At 37.2% G+C, this 20,018-nt stretch overlaps 1 protein-coding gene across 2 annotated transcripts in view; it reads right to left on the reverse strand.

The window, feature by feature from the left end:
* Positions 1–20,018, reverse strand: part of LOC145999689 (uncharacterized) — a 278,774-nt gene that overhangs the window by 95,891 nt on the left and 162,865 nt on the right. For both annotated transcript variants that reach the window (XM_083136905.1, XM_083136904.1), the window contains exon 8: positions 17,204–17,290. In XM_083136905.1, the coding sequence (XP_082993031.1) occupies positions 17,204–17,290 (87 nt within the window). The remainder of the gene's footprint in view (positions 1–17,203; positions 17,291–20,018) is intronic.

Consider the following 20,018-nt stretch of genomic DNA (forward strand, 5'->3'; position numbering starts at 1 on the left):
TACTTTTCACTTGTTTCAGTTTTTCCTGATTAATGAAGTACTCATAATGTGTGGTATGTTCTGTATTTGATATTATCATAAAACAGCATTTCTTGATATTGAGTACAAGATTACTTTTAACACTCCACTCAAATAAGCTGTTTAAATCTGTTTGTAGTTTCATAACATCCTGGGGCTCGTTAATTTGTTTATATAACTTTACATCATCAGCATACATTAAACAATATGAATGTTTAACATGTAACGGTAAATCATTTATGAAAAGAATGAAAAACAATGGTGCTAAGTTGGATCCTTGAGGTACCCCTGACTGTGCAGTATACATATATGACTTAGCATTTTTATATGTAACATACTGTTTCCTATGATTCAAATACGACTCAATAAGAGACAAAAAATTATGTGTCAACCCAAAGCTTGAAAGTTTTTTTTAACAAGACATCATGATTAATTTTATCAAATGCTTTGGAGAAATCAGTGTAAATTACATGCATACTTGAGCGATCATGCAATATGTTGTGTGCATATTGGACAAAATTAATTAGATTCGTTGTTGTCGATCTACCAGTAAAAAATCCATGTTGACTTTCACTTATAAAACTCTTTACATGATTAAATATTTATATATATATGATATGTTCAAATACTTTTGCTGGTGCACATAAAATTGCAATGGGTCTATAATTTTCTATATTTCTAGAATCTCCTGTTTTTAAAATGGGGCAGACTTGCGTTAATTTCCATAGATTAGGGAAGTATTGATTTTTTATTATTAAATTGAATATTGAACACAAAGGTTTTTCTAATATTTCTGCACATGCTTTTAATACGTAAGGAGGGATTCATTCCGGCCCAGTTGATTTTTTTGGTTTCAATTTTTTTATGGCTTCAAAATATTCTTTAGATGTTATTGTCCTAATTGATAGTTCATAAGGGACTTCCGTTTTAGAATATTCTGATGGATTATAAACACCAGTACTATCTACATACACTGATTTAAAATAGGACGCAAAGCCATTAACAATATGTTGACTCGTTTCAAGTAATTCAAAGACCATTGTAGGATTATAATTGGTTCTCTTGCCCCTTTTACTTTGCAAAAATTCCCAGAATCCTTTGGTATCTTTTTGTATATTTTGTTCTATTTCTTTGATGTAGATTTTGTATGCTTTTTCTATCAACATTTTAGTTATTTTTCTAAGCTTTTTATATTCTACCTCACTATTTACACTATCTTTCTTTCGTTTTCTATGATATTCTTTTAGTTTTAATTTATTAATAATTTCTACGGTAAACCATCGTGGATATTTGCTGTGCATACTAGTTTTCTTATATGGAACAGTTTCATCAAATACCTTATTAATTACATTATAAAAATAAGTTATGGCCTCTTCTACATTACTTATTTTGTATAAGTATGCCCAGTCTATACCTCGTAATAATTCATACATGCGCATAAAGTTTGCTTTACAAAAGTTCCTTTTGAGAGTGATATTGTTTTTAATACTCTTGAACTTTATTTCCATAGTCACATTTATAATTAATGCAGGATGATGTATATCCTCCTTAACAAGAGGATATTCATCTCTAGATACTGTAATGTTAGTATACACATTCGTAAGTATAAGATCTAAGGTTCTGTTATTGCCATTCTTAACATTGTTTATTGAATGTAAATCATAGAAACTTAAAAAGTTTTGCAACAATTTATAACAGGGCCCACCTTCTTGTAGATTGTATGAACAGTCAGATATCAACGGAAATTAAAGTCTCCAACTATAAATAGATTATTTTGTAACTCTTCTTTGCATTCAAACAAATTGTAAAATGATTTACAGATATCAATTTTGGAAGCAGGAGAGATATAGATCCCGATTATATAATACAATTGGTTACATATAGAGACTTTAATACATAACATATCAAGATTACTTTTTAGTTCAACAACATCTGAAGGTATTTTATTTTTAACTGCAATAAGAACACCACCTCCTTTATGATTACCAGTTTTATCATGACGAAAGACCCTATAATTATCATGAAATAATTCACTGCTTAGGACCCCATCATGTAACCATGTTTCTGTTAAGACAATAATATCATATCTACTTGCTATATTATTTACATAAAACTCATAAGTTTTTGTATTGAGACCCCTCACATTTTGATAGTAAACCATAATATCAGACGAAGCCATTTATTGCTTCAAGTTATCTATGTCATCAATCCTTTTGTGAAGCCATTTCAAATTATACTAACTTATCAACATCTTCAATTGTTTTCAGAACAAAAATATCTCTATCACCTTCTCTTTTTCTTAATTTTATAGACCCTGAACCATCAACCCATAAGTATGCGTAGTTTTTCTCTCTTTTAACTTAATATGCACAACAGTACTTTCAAAATTCTCATTATACAGGATGTATCTTCCAGGGAAGATCGACTAGGGTGGGGGGTATTACATGAAGTCTGAATCCCTTTAACTGAAGAATGTAGTGGGAAAATACTGAAAATATCATGAGCTTCACTTCAATTATCCTAAGTTTCACTTACTATTTTCACCTTTGTGGAAACTAAAACATAATTGGCAGCTCCCTACAGCTCTGTTAAATCTAGGCAATCAATACACAAACACAACTTTTAGGTGTTTCACATTGACTAAATGCTGCAATAATGCAGATATCTTTGAATATCCTACCCCTATTTCACACAACTTGCAAACAAAAATCTTGTCGTCTGTGTAGAACACAGAACTCCCAAATTCTGCAACATAGCCCCTCAGTCTCACGGCTGCAGATTCCTTTTCAGGAGGCATTCTATCCCCTCACACTGCTACACACTGATACGTGCTTGGATCAAATGACAAGTGATTTTCATACTCTATTGTCGATAGAGTAGAGGCTGTAATGTACTGAATGTTAATTTTACATTTAGCTGATTGTTGTGGGAAGCATAAAAAAAAAGGTAAATAAATTAGAACAATTGAAACTTCTAAACTTCCTGCATCTGCACAACAATGAGAGAGAAAATTTATCCACAATAATGATTGCAAGGCTATCAATTGTCGGCCGGATAAAAAAGGTGGGGTACTATTGTTCTGTAAGAAAATACTGCATCTGCTTTTAAATTCTTGGTTCGTAATTTCCTTACCCTGCCATCGATAATATTAACTATTTATTGCGCTAAAGGTATGAAGAATAAATTACAAAAATAACTGATTACATGGAAGACAAATACAAAATTATACAGAAAAATTCTTATTATGAGAAAATAGAAGAAATATGTTGTAAAAATGCAAAATTGGAAAAATATATCAAAATATGTCTCATCAAGTTCATCTATTTCATCTGATTTTCATCAGACATGTAAAAATCTCACCCCAGTATTCGATCCTATGACAAATAAAAAAATATGTTATAACATAAGTCCCAGGCTCTACTCATTACCCACATTACTATTTTAAACTGATTATACAATGGCCTCCTCCATTTCCCCTCATAGCCATACGATAAGGTAACGCAAACGTTAAAGGTACCCCTACGCATATGCACACATGCCATGAAGGCATATGTGGAAGTAGAGCTTCACATATTCTTGATATTGGCCATAGTTGGGATGATGTTACCAGCAGCACATCCAGCCACCTTTAACCGCCAAGGTTGCCCCCGGGTACTGATTAATACCAGGCTGAGTGGGCCTCGGAGCTGCACAGAAAATGGAAAATGACTGGAAAAATTTCTGGTCCAGATCACCTACTCTGAAAATCAAACCCGGGTCTTCCGAGTTGTAGCCAGATGCTCTACCAATTGAGCAACGAGGCCCATTCAGAACAATACCATCCTCACCTTTATTATTATTAGAGATGTTTTTGGCCAATGTAAGCATCAGTGAAACGGTAATTTTTCTGGCAACTTTACCAATCTGATATATTCTTAAATATCCTGCAATTTAGTGCAATACTAGGCTACTTTGTCATTGATTTTTATGATGAAAAAAATATACAGTGGGACTTGTTAATTCGAGCTACAAGGGGACATGAAAAAAGGTCAAATTATCCAAAACTTGTATTAACAGAAACATGACATTAAAGATGTCATGGTATTGTAAAGTAAATGTTTAAATGCACAATTTGGGTTTCAAAGTCAAAATACATTGTAGTTACCTGCTTACACAGATTAACCTTTAGCCACCTGATGGTTGAAATTTCGACCAGCAATGTGCAACAGCAATTAACATGCCACTTCTTGAAAACTATACACTATATTTCAGTTCTGCCATTTTTATCTTTATATGCATATGAAGGTATGACAAACTCGAATTACAAAACAATATATCCATTGTTACAACTATTAACAAAGTTTAGTTTGAAAAAGTCCTTTGTTTCCCTTCATTACCACTATATTATTAAGGGATAGAGTTCTAAAAGTTGCCACATGTTCAAAACCACTTCATCTTTTTTTAAAAAATTAAATTCTACAAGCAAGAATGAGTAAAAAGCAGCATTTTAAGCAGTGTCCGACAATTAAGGATTCAGGGGGGATGCAGGGGCAAAGGTATGATTGTCGAAATTTGCCCAAACCACATGTTAGCATATGGCACCAATTAACATGCCATTTCTTGAAAATTATACACAATATTTCAGTTTTGTCTTCTTTGTTCATTAGTTTACATCTAAAGGTATTACAGTCAAACCCCGATTTTACGTTTTTCAGGGGCCCGTAAAAAAAAACAACGTAAAATGCAGGAAAGCACAAGGGAGGGGTGAAATTCAAGTGTCGGTAAGTAATTACTACACAATCAACTTTTTATGGGGTATATTGTATCAAAAGTTATTTAACAACAGGAAAGAAGTATGATAATCAAGTTCTAAGGTCAAAAGCAAGACGTGCTGTTAAAATCAATGACGGATTAGTGGGACCCACTTTCGATGGTAGGGATGGTGAATGACTGCTTCTAACTTTGCCATCTTTTCCTGCCTTTGACGTTCTTTTTCTTTTTTTAGAAATACTGGCCAGAGGGAGGGGGGCTTATGACCCTCATCACCCCCTTTGGGCATGCCACAGATTGTTATTTACATCAATGTTAATTGACAATTTATTATTGGATTTAGAAGTCTTGCCGAAGGCAAACACCCCTTCCACCAATAGTTTCCCCTTTTTTTTTCTTCCCCTCAACATTTAATATTGCGTGATTTTTTTCAGCATGTGAATGGTTCTGAAGAAAAGCGGCGATTATATTATTCTTAGCATCATGTGCATTTCCTTCCTGCACTGCTCTGTGTGTTCAATGTGTTTTATCAGAAGGCAGAACGAGAGAGGGAAAAAAATGCTTTTCTTTTTCTAACTCCTCGCTTTGTGTCTGGTACTCGTGTTTCCTAATCCTCAAAACAAAACATCCTTCAGAGAGGAGATTCAAAACAATGCCATTTTTCTTTCTTTGGGATGAGTCATAGCTCTGGAGCCAGGAGATTAAACATTTGGCACTCCTTGCCAGCTGGCCATTGCTTCCCACTGGTTTGTAATGGAAGGAAGGGGAAAGGGGGGAGACGGACAGGTGGTTGAGAGGCGCTGAACAAGTCTTATCAGAAGTGTGCTTATTGCCGGCCAAGTTGCCGGAAGAAAGAAGGACAGGGGGGGGGGAGAAGGATCACTGCTTGAAGTTCTCCAATGTTGTCATGACAATGCTTCAGACATATGAGCAAGATTTCCTATGCGGGGCATTAAAAAATGAGAAAGGGGCTGAATCCTTCAATTACTGCATAGCTCTGTACAGTGCCCAAGTAATGAGCTTATGTTGGGGAAGATGGGTGTCTTTTTTTCACTTGCAGTATGCTATGTTCGTTGAATGCGCATATTCAGGTTGAAGAGCAACCGGGTAATTTTAGATGCCAGAGGAAAGTCTTTTCACGTTTATGTTAATTGGTTAAGTTGTCTCGTATAAGGGTGCTAACTTCCACAGGAGCAAAAAAATCGGGGCAGAAATACTTGGTGGCACTTTTCAGTAATTACAAGACTAGTGATTAGGGATGGGCGATATCGGAAATTTGATATCGCGATATATCAAGAAAATATCGTCACACGATACTATATTTTTCCATATCGTGATATTGGCGATATATTGTCTCCATGATATATATCGCTAAAATATCGTGACGATTATCGCCAAATATTGTGATGATATATCGCCAAATATTATGATGATACATCGCTAAAATATCATGATGATACATCGCCAATATATTGTGACCATATATCGCCAAAATATCGTGATGATATATCACCAAAAAATCGTGACTATATATCACCAAAAAATCATGATGATATATCGCTGACACTATATATATCACCAAAATCTCGTGACGATATATCGCCAAAATATCATGACGATATATAGCTGGCACGATATATATATCGCTAAAATATCGTGATGATATATTGCCAACATGATATATATTGCCAATATATTGTCTAGTTGATATCGCCTGGATGATGTTTTTTCAACATAGTGATATATCATCTGGACGATATATTGCCCAGCACTACTAGTGATGATACCATAGAGGACATGACAAAGCAAACGAACCCCCTTGCAAATGAGAAAAAGGTGAAGGTAAAGTTTGTACCATGCTGTGATGCATACGGAATGTGGGAGATAGTGTGATCAGCACCATGCTTTGGCTGCCTTTACCCCACATATTCTTCAATATTTTGCCAATTTTTGCCACGCTTAGGCAGCCCCCATGCTCTTTTGGCCCAAATACGCATTTTAATGACATTTAGATGTGCACTAAATTTGGCTGCTCTCAGAAAATATTGCCGCACATCTCATTTATTCACTCATTTTTCCTGGCCCCATCCCTTTACAATCATTAATCCCAACCTCGCTCCCCTCCCCCCACACACAATTGATTTGACATGAATATTTTTCCGACAGTTGAGTAAAATATCGCCTTATTTGCCCATAGAAAAAAATGATCACTTTTGCTTGTGCGTTTTCAGCTTCATTATGATAACCAAATGATATTACGTTCGTTCATGAAAAAACTTCAGATTAAAAATAATCAAACTACATCCAATCATATTGCCTAAGGAATCTAAACAAATTTCCATTGAAGAAAAAGTGCAGTTGTTATCCAGTATGGCAAAGCCTTAATATTTTCCATTTTCAACATTGCAAACAAGAAGAAAGGAAAAGTTTTTACAGACAAGTCCCCCTCTTTTTATCATTCTCATCAACTATGAAGAATTGAGTAAATATGTGGTCAAAGAAGCGAATGGTGATCGAGTATTTTTGTCAATTTTCCACTTGAGTTTTTGTGGAGGGAAGGATGAACAAAGACACCTCAGTCACACACATTGTGTCCAAACTCTAGGGAAGGCAGCATTTAGAGAGAATCAATTTGGCAACAGTGCACTTGTAGTCTGAACCTGCGGCAGAAGGATCGGCCCATTTCATCTTCATGCGGAATGCATGTATATATTATATGTTCTATAAAAACATTCCAATGTAAAATGACTAACGCTGTATTTGGAATCTTCTATTAAATAAATAAAAAATAAATAAAAAGTGCCATTTTCCCTTCCTGTACCCAGGGTGGCTACAAACAAGCAGAAATGAAATTCCCTGACTTTTCCAGGTTTTCCAGGACAAAATTTACATTTTTCCCTGACAATTACAAACTAAACAAAATCTATGTTTTTGCAAATGGAAATAATAAACTCATACAGATCCACGTATGGTTTTGTTAAGTACCAATATTATCTTCTATGAAATTGACTTAATTTCTCTATTCTCTATGTTTTGAATTCAAAGTGCAAAATAGTGAATTTGGAAAATTATTACAATTCACAAGTTAGGGAAGGATTACGGAATTTTGTCATACACAGTAAGTTTAAAACAAAATACTTCATTATTTTTAAAGTTACGACTAAATGAGATAAGAGTGAAGAGAGAGTGATTAAGAAATACAATTTGTAATTTATCAGTCTCCTTATACATTCTCGGTATTATATATTAATATTTTCACTGAGGTTTGGAGCCCTCTGCTTGCAAAAACCATGAGTGCGGACTCATTTTTCGATGCATAAAGCTACTTCTCTCTTCTCTGTAAAGCAAACAACTTAACTCTTGCATATAAGTGAAACAATTGAATTGTACAAATGAAAGTGTCATATTTCCTTACATTATCAATTGGATTTCTGCTTCAGTACAGTATATCCAAGTGAAGTACTGTGAAACTGACAACATGCAGTTATACCATTAATGCTGATGAAAAGGGTATGTAGGTACAGTAGAGCGTCGATTATCCGAAGTAATTGGGGGACATGGGTGTTCGGAAAACTGGTTTGTTCGGATAATCGAACTGTACATGTTTATTTGCCAAAAAGAAGTACTGTACAGTAAATTTATTCATAAAAACAGGCATCTCTTTAAGTATGTATTACAAAGTAACGTACAAAGGCAACTTTAGTAGGAATATATAGTATGTGGTACAGTTTATTAAACAAAAATATGTACATATTACATACGCATTTTGCATGAACAATACACACAGTACACAAAATTAACGTTTAAAAAAATCCTTTATTTTGGTCTGTCTAAGCAAGCCTACACGCTTACGAGCAGCTAAGTCACGTACTTTTTTCATTACAGATATCTGAAAGTGAGCGAGTACACAGTTCGGTTAAGCGGTCGTTCGGTTGACCGACGTTCGGATAATCGACGCTCTACTGTATTAGAAATTTAACGCAAGGAATTTATAGAATTGCATTGTATAGGTACCTGATTTAGCTAACCACACATTAAAACAGGAAAACACTAATAATAAAAGCTTATGAAAGTTCATATATGAGGGGCATCCTGAAAAAAGCTCCAATGGTGTATATACACAGCACTAGTGGTCGGAGAGCAACACACACACTTGCAGGCAGGAAGAAGTGGTATGTAGCTGTAATCTGGTACAGTTGCAATGCAGCAGTTTTAGGACAGTTCTAGGTTAAAGATTGCAGCTCTCACTCAGTCTCCCACCGACTGCGATGTAGCCTACATTGCACGCTCAGAATTTGGCACAGAGCCAGCAGCAATCGTGTGAGGTGTGCAGATCGGACGTCGTGAGTGATAGTATGGTCAGACGATGGTACAGACAATTCACGGAAGGCCAATCGAATGTGCACAACCCCATACAGCTGAGCACACACGGGCCCTTTGCATCACTTCAGGTGAGAGATCTTGGACCACTCCCTGAAAAGGCCTGGCCTTGAATGTACAGACTTTCATCTCTTTGCTTAAGTGAAGAGGTTTCAGGCAGGGCAAGGATTTGACAGCTACACTGTGGTAGAGATAGTTCCAGTCTTTGCTGTCAGACACATATACCATGGACATACAAAATTTAGTGCCATGCTACGACAAATACCAGAACAACGGTGGTGATTATGCCGAAAATTAGGTTATGACTCACTGTTACTAATGCAATAAATTACAACTGATATTCTTGTTTTATTTATACCTAATCGGCAGACACTTTGATATTTTGTTATTTTTTTAAAAAAAAATTGGTGTATTTTCTTGTTTTTTTACTTTTTACTATACGGTGCTATTTTCCCAAAATTCACATTTTCATTTTAGCGCATTTTCTGGCAAATATCTGAAATTATACCTTCATGGTGTTTTAAAACTACTGTTTCAAATTGTAAGTCACAAGGCTTACGTCTCTTCGTGAGAGTTTGATATCTTGAAAGTTATTTTCCATACCCCTTTTTTAAATTTTAAGGTAAGAATTTTAGATAATGGAATTTTCCCCATATATACTGAAGGGTGCATAATGACCATAAGTGGCGACGCACCCAAAAAATTAAAATCAGTCAATCTCACGTGACAGATACCGATATATTATGGCACCAAAAATTGGAATTATCTTTTTTTGACTTGTTAGTGTTACGTTTCCCAAAATTCGTGTTTTTGTTTTAGAACATTTATCTGCCAAATATACCGACACGTAATACTCCATTGTGCTTTTAAACTATTATTTTAAATTGTAGGTCACATGGTCTACGTATTTTCGTGACAGTTTGATATGTTGGAACAGATTTTTGAGGAAGTAAAAGTAAAGTGCTCCCCTGCACTTTTCCATGAAGGTGTATAGTAGTGGTGTGGAGTTAGAGCCCCACACTTTCCTGATCACGGATGAAGGTAAAGGTGATGTGATCAGCACCATGCTCCTGGCTACCATGGATGCTGGGTGGGTGCCAGAGCAGTTTGAATAGGTGGAAAACATCCCGGTTCTCCCCCTCAGGGGATCGACCCCGGGTCTCTCGCATAGTAGTCAGATGCCCTAATGACTGAGCTCCATTATTACTCGCTCGACAAATGCCGATGGTGCGCACTTAGCTTGGTAATTCAAAACATATCTCGTGAGACAAATATGAAGATGTGGCTCTCGTGTGATGGTAGATACACACTCGATCTCCTGTTAGAACCCTGCCACTTTGCTCTGTGATGCAAATGGTTTCGATAGAAATTGAAAAAAATCGTTGGAAATACATGATTTAATGTGGCTGTCGGAATTATTTCATGTACGTATAACTATAGTTTACTCTTGAGTAAAATGTTGGAAAACTTGCATGTTCTATGTACACAAACATGGCCTAGAAAAGACAAGAATGTTTCGTTGTTTTAGGACATTTCTTTAAAAAAAATCGCTAAAAACGCCAACAATTCGCATTTTATGCCAAATTCGCACTATTTCGATATTTCGAAAGGCCAAAAATGTGTCCAAACATCTCTGCACATTCTTCAACATAACTTTGCAGCAATTACCAGTTTTCACGGTTTTGGCGTTTACGGTTCCCTACTAATCGGAAATTACTTTCTGGCCACCCCTTGTATAAATCAGTAGATGGAAAGTGAAAATTTAGCAGGGCTGGCAGAGAAAAGTCAATTCTTGAAGAAAGTGATTTGCTTTTATGATTGAATGATTCGAGTAAATATATTAAAATATTTACGTTTTTATTATTAGTATTTTATTTCATAATATTGGACATTAACCTTACTCAGTGAGAGATTAATGACCATCTCTCACGAGTTCAAACAGACAGGACAGAGAGTCACGTTAATTTCATTGCAATACTAGTGTTGCAGTAAATTTGAGGTTGCGAGCATGCACTTGCCAATTTTTATAACGTTCACCAATTCAGATTTATGTTTCACTTTTTCGTGATAGTATTCAATATATATCCCGTTTGGTTGGATTCTTCTTGATATCTAATAATAGTGCAATGCCATTGTAAACGTATGTTAACTTGTGCAAAACCAGTATTACGTCAGGATGATGAAAGAAACCTTCGTAAGCACTGCTACATTAAATAAGGTGAAGTGAGCCAGAAGAGTAATAAAATTCCAGCAGCATATTTTCAGTGTAAAGCTCTTCTTGTTATCTTCTTGTTACTTATCCGAAGTAGATTGCTCCGATAGTGGCCAAGTTTTAACAATTTTCCTCCATAAATGCAAATTACCTATTTTTCGTAAAAAAATATATCACATTTTGGCTTATTATTCGACATAAAATATGTTTCATTCTCTTGAGAAATGTCCATTCTTTGGAAATAATACTAAAATTTGGCGCCTTCTCCCCAAAATAGTGGGAGAAGAGGGGGCAAATTCCAGATTTAATTTTTTTCATTGAAATTCGGGGAACGTGCCCCCAAGCCCCCTTCCTCGGTCCGGCGTTCTGAATTGTGCACGGTTGCATGCTCTGATGTTTGATCTGAAAAACAAAACTTATCCGAAGTAGATTGCTCCCATGGTGACCGAGTTATAACAATTTTCCTCCAAAAATGCAAATTACCTATTTTCGTAAAAACAAATATCACATTCTGGCTTATTATTCAACTTGTATGGCACACAAGAACATGAAATATGTTTCATTCTCTTGAGAAATGTCCATTCTTTGAAAAGAATACTAGTTCGCGACCTCTCCCCAAAATAGCGAGGCAAGAAGGGGCAAACTAGAGATTTTTACGTTTTTCTTTCCATTGAAATTCGGGGGTCGTGCCCCCAAGCCCCCTTCCTCTGTCCGGCGTTCTGAATTGTACACGGTTGCATGCGCTGATGTTTTAGCTGCAAAACAAAAGTTATCCGAAGTAGATTGCTCCCATAGTGCCCGAGTTATAACAATTTTCCTCCAAAGAGTGTTCGAATTTAAAATTCCCGCCGAGAACCCCGAACGAGAGAAATTTCTCTCTCTCTCTCTCCTCCTGCCATCACCGGTTTCTGGCGCCGTGATTGTGTTGCGCATAAAAGGGGCCTAAAACTTGAGGCCGAAACTTGCGAACGAGATTTCCTGTTCCCGTGCAGAGTTCCATAACGATATCTTTATTATTAAAAAAAAAAAATCAATGAAGACGAAATTCCCTGACATTTCCCTGACTTTTTTGGACACCTCAAATTCCCTGACTTTTCCCGGTTTTCCAGGTTTTCCAGGTCTGTCGCCACCCTGTGTACCTCAAGGGAGGTATGACAAATGCAAGTTGTACCCTGCATCCCTCCCCCCCCCCCTCTTCCACTGACCATTCCTCTTTGCTCCCTCCTCTTGCACAAATGCCTAACATCTGGAAGTTCAAGGTCGCGTGGTGAATGAAACGGCTGCAAAAGCAAGAAAAGGGATGGAGAAGCCACGTAGTCAACAGGAACCAAATTTTAAGACATCGTCACGGCTCGGAAAATATATAAAGCGGGAAACAGGAGTTAGAGCCCTTTGCCGGCGCCTGACTGAATGAACGTATTAAGCGGGAAAACGTATAATGTGGGAACATAAAATCGGGGTTTCACTGTATATACTCTCATTACAAAACCATATATACTCCATTGTTATTAATATTAACAAGCGCTGTTTGAAAAAGCCCTTTGTCTCCTCCTTGTTACTGGGGGATAAATTGATGATAAAAGGTTGCCACTCCTGCATCTTTTTGAACAATTTAAATTCTAAATGTAAGAATGAGTAAAAAGCAACATTTTAGGTAAAATAAATTAAGGGTCCAGTGGGGAAGCAGGGGCAAAGGCCCAAAGTGCGAAATTTTCCATAATTATGACAAATTTCTGAACCCCATAATTTATTTTATATTTTTCCTTCACAGTTACGGCACTCATAGAGTAGTTGTGCTTCCCTCCAAATTTGGCCCATCCATCATCCATAGGGCTGACACTAGAAGCAAAATTCTGGACATTGTCATGAAGCTGGCAACACTGCTGCTTCATATAATGTTGTTATTTTTTACTCAAGAAGTATCAGTCCAATTTCAATAAAGCTTTGCACGGTTGTAGAAATGTACCACCACTACATACAAGGGTTGGAACAAAAGTAATGGCAACACTGCTGTCCCGTGAAAGGGGTGAGTCACAGCGCCACAACCGTTTCGTGGTTGATAAAGGAATGTCAGACGAGGAAGTATAGTGAGTGGGGTGCGATTGTATGTTATTCAGTCAAAAACAGCAGTGCTTTGAAGCAGAGGACGAGAGTGCAAGCGCCCTAACAATATGTTTAGGCAAGAAGAACAACGTCTCTTAGGCAGACGGTCAATGCAGCCTACTACTGCACCTTCTTGCAACACCACCTTCGTCTCGCATTAAGAAGGAAGCAACGGCACGTTCTGGCACGGTGTCCCATCACCCTGCTTGACAATGCAAAGTGTCACACTGCGAACACTGTGACGGTGCTCCTGCATCACTGGTAGTGGAGGTACTGGAACATCCGCCGTATTCACCGGTATGAGACCGTGTGATTACGATCTTTTTGCCAAAATGAAGGAACCACTGGGCGGGAAGCACTACGACACGTGCGAAGCCATCATACGTGCTATAGGGCAGTCACTGCGGGACATCGACAGAGATGGACGCGCTGACGGTGTATGACGCCTTTCATACGTGTGGCAGAAGGTCGTAGAGATGGGGGGGCGATTACATTGAAGGAATGTAACACGTTCTTCTCTGCCAATACAGTCAAGTAGCAATTATGCCAGTGTTGCCATTACTTTTTATCCAACCCTTGTACTACAATTATTTTCATTCACTTTGGTCTATTGAGGGTGGCACAGGGGCATTTTTTTAAAAAAAAATCAACTTTCTTCTTCTTCCTTTAACACTAACATTGGGAGGCAAAATGGATGTCATTCTGTTGAGAGCAAAGAGCGAACAGACACATCAGAAAGCCAGGCCTGCATCCCAGTACATGGCACAAGTGTGTATTTTAATCCTCTAAATAATGTGGTACAAAATTTTACATCAATTAGCTGTTAGTTATGTAATGTGATATTATAGCTCTCGCCACAAAAACAGTACAGTCAAGGTCGGAGCTTCCCCTTGCATCCTCCACACCCCTGGCTCTCCAGGGTTGCCACACTTCTTCTAAGCTGTTCAGTCGACACCACAACTGATTGCATCTTCGCTGGTGTATTGTGTACGGATTATTTGGTTTTGCATTCATTATGAATGACATTGAGGTGTCACAACCCACAATAAAATGCTGTACATCAAAAATGCTAGCAGTCCCCGGATGGCCAGGGGTGTCTTCGAGAGGACGAGCGCGAAGGTGTTACGAGTAACAGTGTTAAGTCGGTCCGCTTAAAAGTTTTGGGCAAACCTACTGAGGACGCCTCTGATGGACCAACACAGCGTCACATCGTGGCAGCCAAAAAACGACAAAAGAAATCAGGTACAGTGGTGGCACTTTGGGTTTGTGCGTGGTCATCTCCCCACTCGCTTGTATAGTCTATATGAAATATTGGTCAAGGGCGATGAATGTAAATTACTTCATTCCTCATACACACATGCTCTCGCAGCCAACCAGTTTAAGCCGGCGAAAGGCCTAAACGTAACAGAGGAACAGCTTCCTATGTGCAGTACAATACGCACGTGACTGCCGAACAGACATTAAAAAAACAAAGTAAGGTAATCACTGGAAACGTTTACAAGTTTCTCAGAAATCTTGCATATAATGAAGAAGCAAGGAAGAACATCAACTTTGCAAAAGTATCAGGAGTAATTTAACTTCGGCAGAGACTTAAGGTGTGAACAATGTCTTCCAGTCACCGTTATTTTTGCATACAGCAGAGAAGCCATTAACCCTAATTTGAAGATGAAGCTGCATTTGCTTTGATGTAGTAGCAGCAGTCTCTACAAAGATCAGTAGCTGCTGTCTCTCTTTCGCCAGCATTGTTGTCAAGAATTGTTTCCCCTTTTGTTTATTCTGCCAGGACATTTGTCGTTTCAGGTTTACATTTTATAACCACTTTCTTGAAGTGTAAGCATAATATAGTATGCTATTGGCATTCCTTAAACAAGCCTTGTTCGTTTCAAATTACAAAATATGTGTTTGTTGGCTGTGGTAAAATCTTGCAAAAACAAAACACCGCCTCGGTGGCACAGTTCAATATGTGGTGGAATTTTGCTCTAGGAAGTTCACTGGTAGAGTCTCCCAGCCTTGTGTTATTTGTGAGTACCCATTTATCAATGCCATCCAATCAATCATCCTCAATGTCATGATTAGTTAAAGGTGGCAGAAAATCTGCGCTAAATAACACAAAAAATAAGCAAATTGCTATAGTAGAATTCACTTTCAATGACATATTTTATGAAAACCTACATACATGTTTGTTTCATTTCTTCATTTTCAACATTGCACTCCCTTAATTTGATTCCGGATTCCCCCCCCCCAGCACCCCTACATGATTAATCCTGGTGACGTCACTGTTGTAGAGAGAGATTGTGATGATTCTTACTGTGAACAAAGTACGTGGATTTACGGGAAATATTTTGTTCCCCCAGTAAGTAAATGTAGCCGGGCACACATCATAGGCAGCGCTCAGATGAGCGCAAGATCAATGTGCAGCAAAATCCGTTCAAATAAAACATAAAATACAGTTAACATGTCACTCTAAAGACTCTGTACTTGCTCTTAAAATTAATTTCAATGTTTTATTACAAACATTAATGCGGAAAGTTTTTAGGTGATCAAATAGAACGAGAGTTGGCCAACGACGATATTTCACATTTCAAAACCCAAAAATGTTTGTGAATCTTGGAAAATTTTACTATTTTACTTCACATGCTTATACATTTTTTGTATAAAATATATACTGTAGGCATCTATGAACCTTAAGAATGTTTCACTATTTTTTTAAAACTCTCTTGTGTCACTGCTTCCATTATTTTTTAGTTTGAAGTAAAAAAAAAAATCCTCGTGAATTTGATGGGAACATGTTTTTATTTCTTCTGAATGGCCAAGAAAATATTTCAGTGTAAAAAATACCTTGTAATGTTCTTTACGTTAAGTACTATTTTCTAACATTGCATTTGGAAATATTATTGAAATTTGAAATTGTTGCTTATTGGCAACACTGTAGGACTGGATAGTTTTTGTGGCAAGAGCACTAGCATATGATTATTTGATTTTCACTGATTGCCTGTTAGGGTGAATACTGGTCAACTAAAGGAAAATCACCTCCACCCTCCCTCCCCAAACTAAGTGTCTCTACTTCATATCATACCAAAATTGCACTGACTAATGTTAAGAGGGACATATTTTTGGTAAATAAAAAGGCAAATTTCGGTTGGAAAAAAAAGTCAATTTTGGGTTGAAAAGCGGTAGATAAAATAAAATTTCAGTGTTATAGTGGTGAAAAATCGGATCAAAAGTAGTATATAAAATAATATCTTGGTTTAAAAATTGTGAGTATAAGTCTAAATTTCATTTAAAAACTGCACATATTACACAAAATAAACATATCCCTTCTAATAACACATTTATGTAGTTACCAGAGTATTAAGTTTATTCCTGTATAAAGGGGCCCATTTCTGCTTCCTAAATATTTACAACAGAATTAATCAATTACCCGTGAATTGCATAACTTAGAGGATAATTCAAACTTCAGAATGTGTCCAATCAGTAAATAAACTCTAAATCTTGTGTTTAAGAGTCTTTTTCGCATTTTGTGACAAAACAGGGCAGCAAAATGCACCTCACACCTTTCAGAAACATGAGAAAAATTAAAATTACAATGTGTTATTTCACATTTCATGTTTTCGGCAAATACGAAATATGCATGCCTCTTCTAATGTTTCATCCATCAACCTGGACACCCTAAAAGTCAAGATGAACTCTGAGTTACACTTATATGTTAATCCATTTTATTTTCTAAACTACAATATTTACCATTCTTCATCAGGACCATGCTAGGAACTATTTCATGCAGAAGCCAGACTCTATATGACAAAAATCCTGGACTTGTTTCAGGTTCACCTGGAAAAAAATAGCAAGTACAATCTAAATAAAATCACAATGCACACATTTCTGTCTGTCTGTCTGTCTGTCTGTGTGTGTGTGTGTGTGTGTGTGTGTTTGTGTGTGTGTGTGTGTGTGTGTGTGTGTGTGTGTGTGTGTGTGTGTGTGTGTGCGTTGGTTTACCCGTGTAAACGAGGACTTCCATGAGTTAACACATCAGCAGTCCGGGGACATTTTTTGCCGACCGTAGATGCCGAGGACGTCCTCGGATCGTCTCGACAATATATTCAAGCATCCCAATGCTTTCTCAGTCTGTGGTCCTTTTCCCAGGCGTGGCTCGGAACGTAGGTCTGGTGCCTGTAGCGATATACACACTCACACAAATGTCCCTGTATTAACGGTCTGTAGGCATAAGTAACACATCTCGGATTTCACACTCGGCTCTCCTCAAGGTCACGAAAGCCCGCCAAGGGTCCGGGGCGAGAGGGGGTGAAGTCCTCGGACTGAATGTCGCGTGCCCGTCATAGTACTTCTCTACCGCCCCCACCTCCTCTCCACGCAGGGGACAAAGACCTCCCAGGGTGCACCGTGGACATGTGTTTACTATAATTTCCCCTCGCTTCTGGGAAGAAAGCTTCCACCGAGTCCATGCCCTTTCACGCTTGCCTTTTGGTCATGTCGACGAAACCACTAACAATGAGAATTTTCCAGTTTTACTTCTCTTTGTAATCTGTACCATGATTTTTAAAATCATTTTCCCTTTTATACCCTTCTTTGTTTTTCTTTGCTTTTCACTCAGACGCATATGAATTATTCAATTGGATGACACACCAAAGAGGACAAAAACATTCATAACTTACCAGTGGTTTCAACGCTTGATTCGTAGCTCATTAGGGGCGTTACTGCAGGGTGGATGGAATGACAAGAGTCAGGGCTCGTGATATGAAGTGAGCCAACCCGTTTTTCTCTCGCTATTTATGTTTCTTTCTTCCCTCCCTTCCTTCCAATAAACCTTTTTTAACCATTCAATTAAATACCTAGCGCATGAGTTCTAATATCTTACAGAGGAAAATCACTTTCCTTCATCCAGTTTTAATATCATCTATTTTTGGATATATTATATTTTCAGTAATGTATTTTTCATATGCGTGGCATAGAAATCAATTCAGAACATCTCTTTTGCACGTAAATTATAGTGTTGAAATTTCAACGATCTTTCAATTTGCGAACAATTTGTACAAATCAATTGGGGACCTATCTTAAAACATTGGCAGGGGTCTCTAAGTTTGTAGTTAAGCCTCTGTAACTCGTACACTGTACACTTCCATTTCTTCGTGTTCTATATCGTTTTCGTGTTTAGGATTCAATTGTTCTTAATATTCTGCCAACAAATCAGGAAACCAAAAGCATATATTTTTAGTAATTCTAAAAATTACGCCCTACTGTGACAGTAGAAGCTAAACAAGTTTGAGCAGCATTTACAAGGTAAACGCGATACTCCACAGGCCTTTATCAATCGGAAATATCAATATTTAACTCTCATTTTAGATAGACAGACGAGCAGGTCGATATATTATATCCTATTGTAGAAAGTGATACTATTTTTAGTTCATAGAATTTTATCTCTGTATCTGTAATTGATTCCGTTATTTACCTGAAAGAAGGATCGGGCGTGCCAACGAGGACATCTTATCTAATGAAGATTATCAAGGGTCAATGGAGAATATATATATATAATGCATCATGTTCGTGTTCAGGAGGTGTTTCAGTATTCTAAATTTCAAAATCAGAAAACTAATAGTTTCCGCGATATTCAAACGTTAAAAATAACAGTTGTTGATTTTCCGGTGGGGGGGAAGGGGGGCGTCATCGGCCTTGGTGAGCGGGTAGAGGAGCACCTACACGACTGCTACACGAAAGGTGAGAGAGAAATGTTATAGGAGAGTTAAGCTACATTGTTTCTCCAAATACGCAACTATACCATACTAACTGAAATATTCATATTTGTTCGACACCATGTGTAAAGATCCGCGCTCGTACTGGAAATTGTTAGGTGAGAGAAGTTGTTCTAGCCTTGGGGGTATTCTTTGCATAAAATATTCTATTGAGGAGGGGAATACAACTTCCCGAATACCCCACTTAGAGGATTGGTAAAGATATAATAGCAAACACATTTATATTTATATACGTATATGGATATACACTAACACAGGGTGTCGTTGTGAAACACCGACATCCTTCCACAGCATGTAAACGACATCAATGTGAACGAAATTTTTTCGATAACATTTTGTTCGTTGAGGTCTCATTTTGACAGTACGAGCCCTCAAAATATACCACTTTTATCCTGTATGCTTACAGCCATGAATCACATTCCGATGCCACTAACATTTTTTCTATTGTAAAACGACAAAATTTTTAATACGCTACTGACAGACAAGGAAGGATAGCCTCCAGGATATGAATATCTCTTAATAAAACTTAGAAAATTTGTAACGTAAAGGTATAAAACACGTTAAGCAACGTACGTTAATTGAACGAAATTTAAAATCAGGAATGTCGTTCTGTCAGATTCTCTGCTACCATGACAGGCCAGTCAACAATAAGGAAAAAAAACAGGGAAAGCTGGAACAAATTTTATTATCTTCATAAAATGGTTCTTAACAATATATTAATTTTGCACGCCTGTACCACCCCAGATTTGACCGCCATCTTGGAAATTGGCCCCCAAAATAAGGTTTTTTCC

Source organism: Lepisma saccharinum, chromosome 15 (assembly GCF_977018435.1).
Source record: "Lepisma saccharinum chromosome 15, izLepSacc3.1, whole genome shotgun sequence".
In the NCBI taxonomy this organism is placed as follows: domain Eukaryota; kingdom Metazoa; phylum Arthropoda; class Insecta; order Zygentoma; family Lepismatidae; genus Lepisma; species Lepisma saccharinum.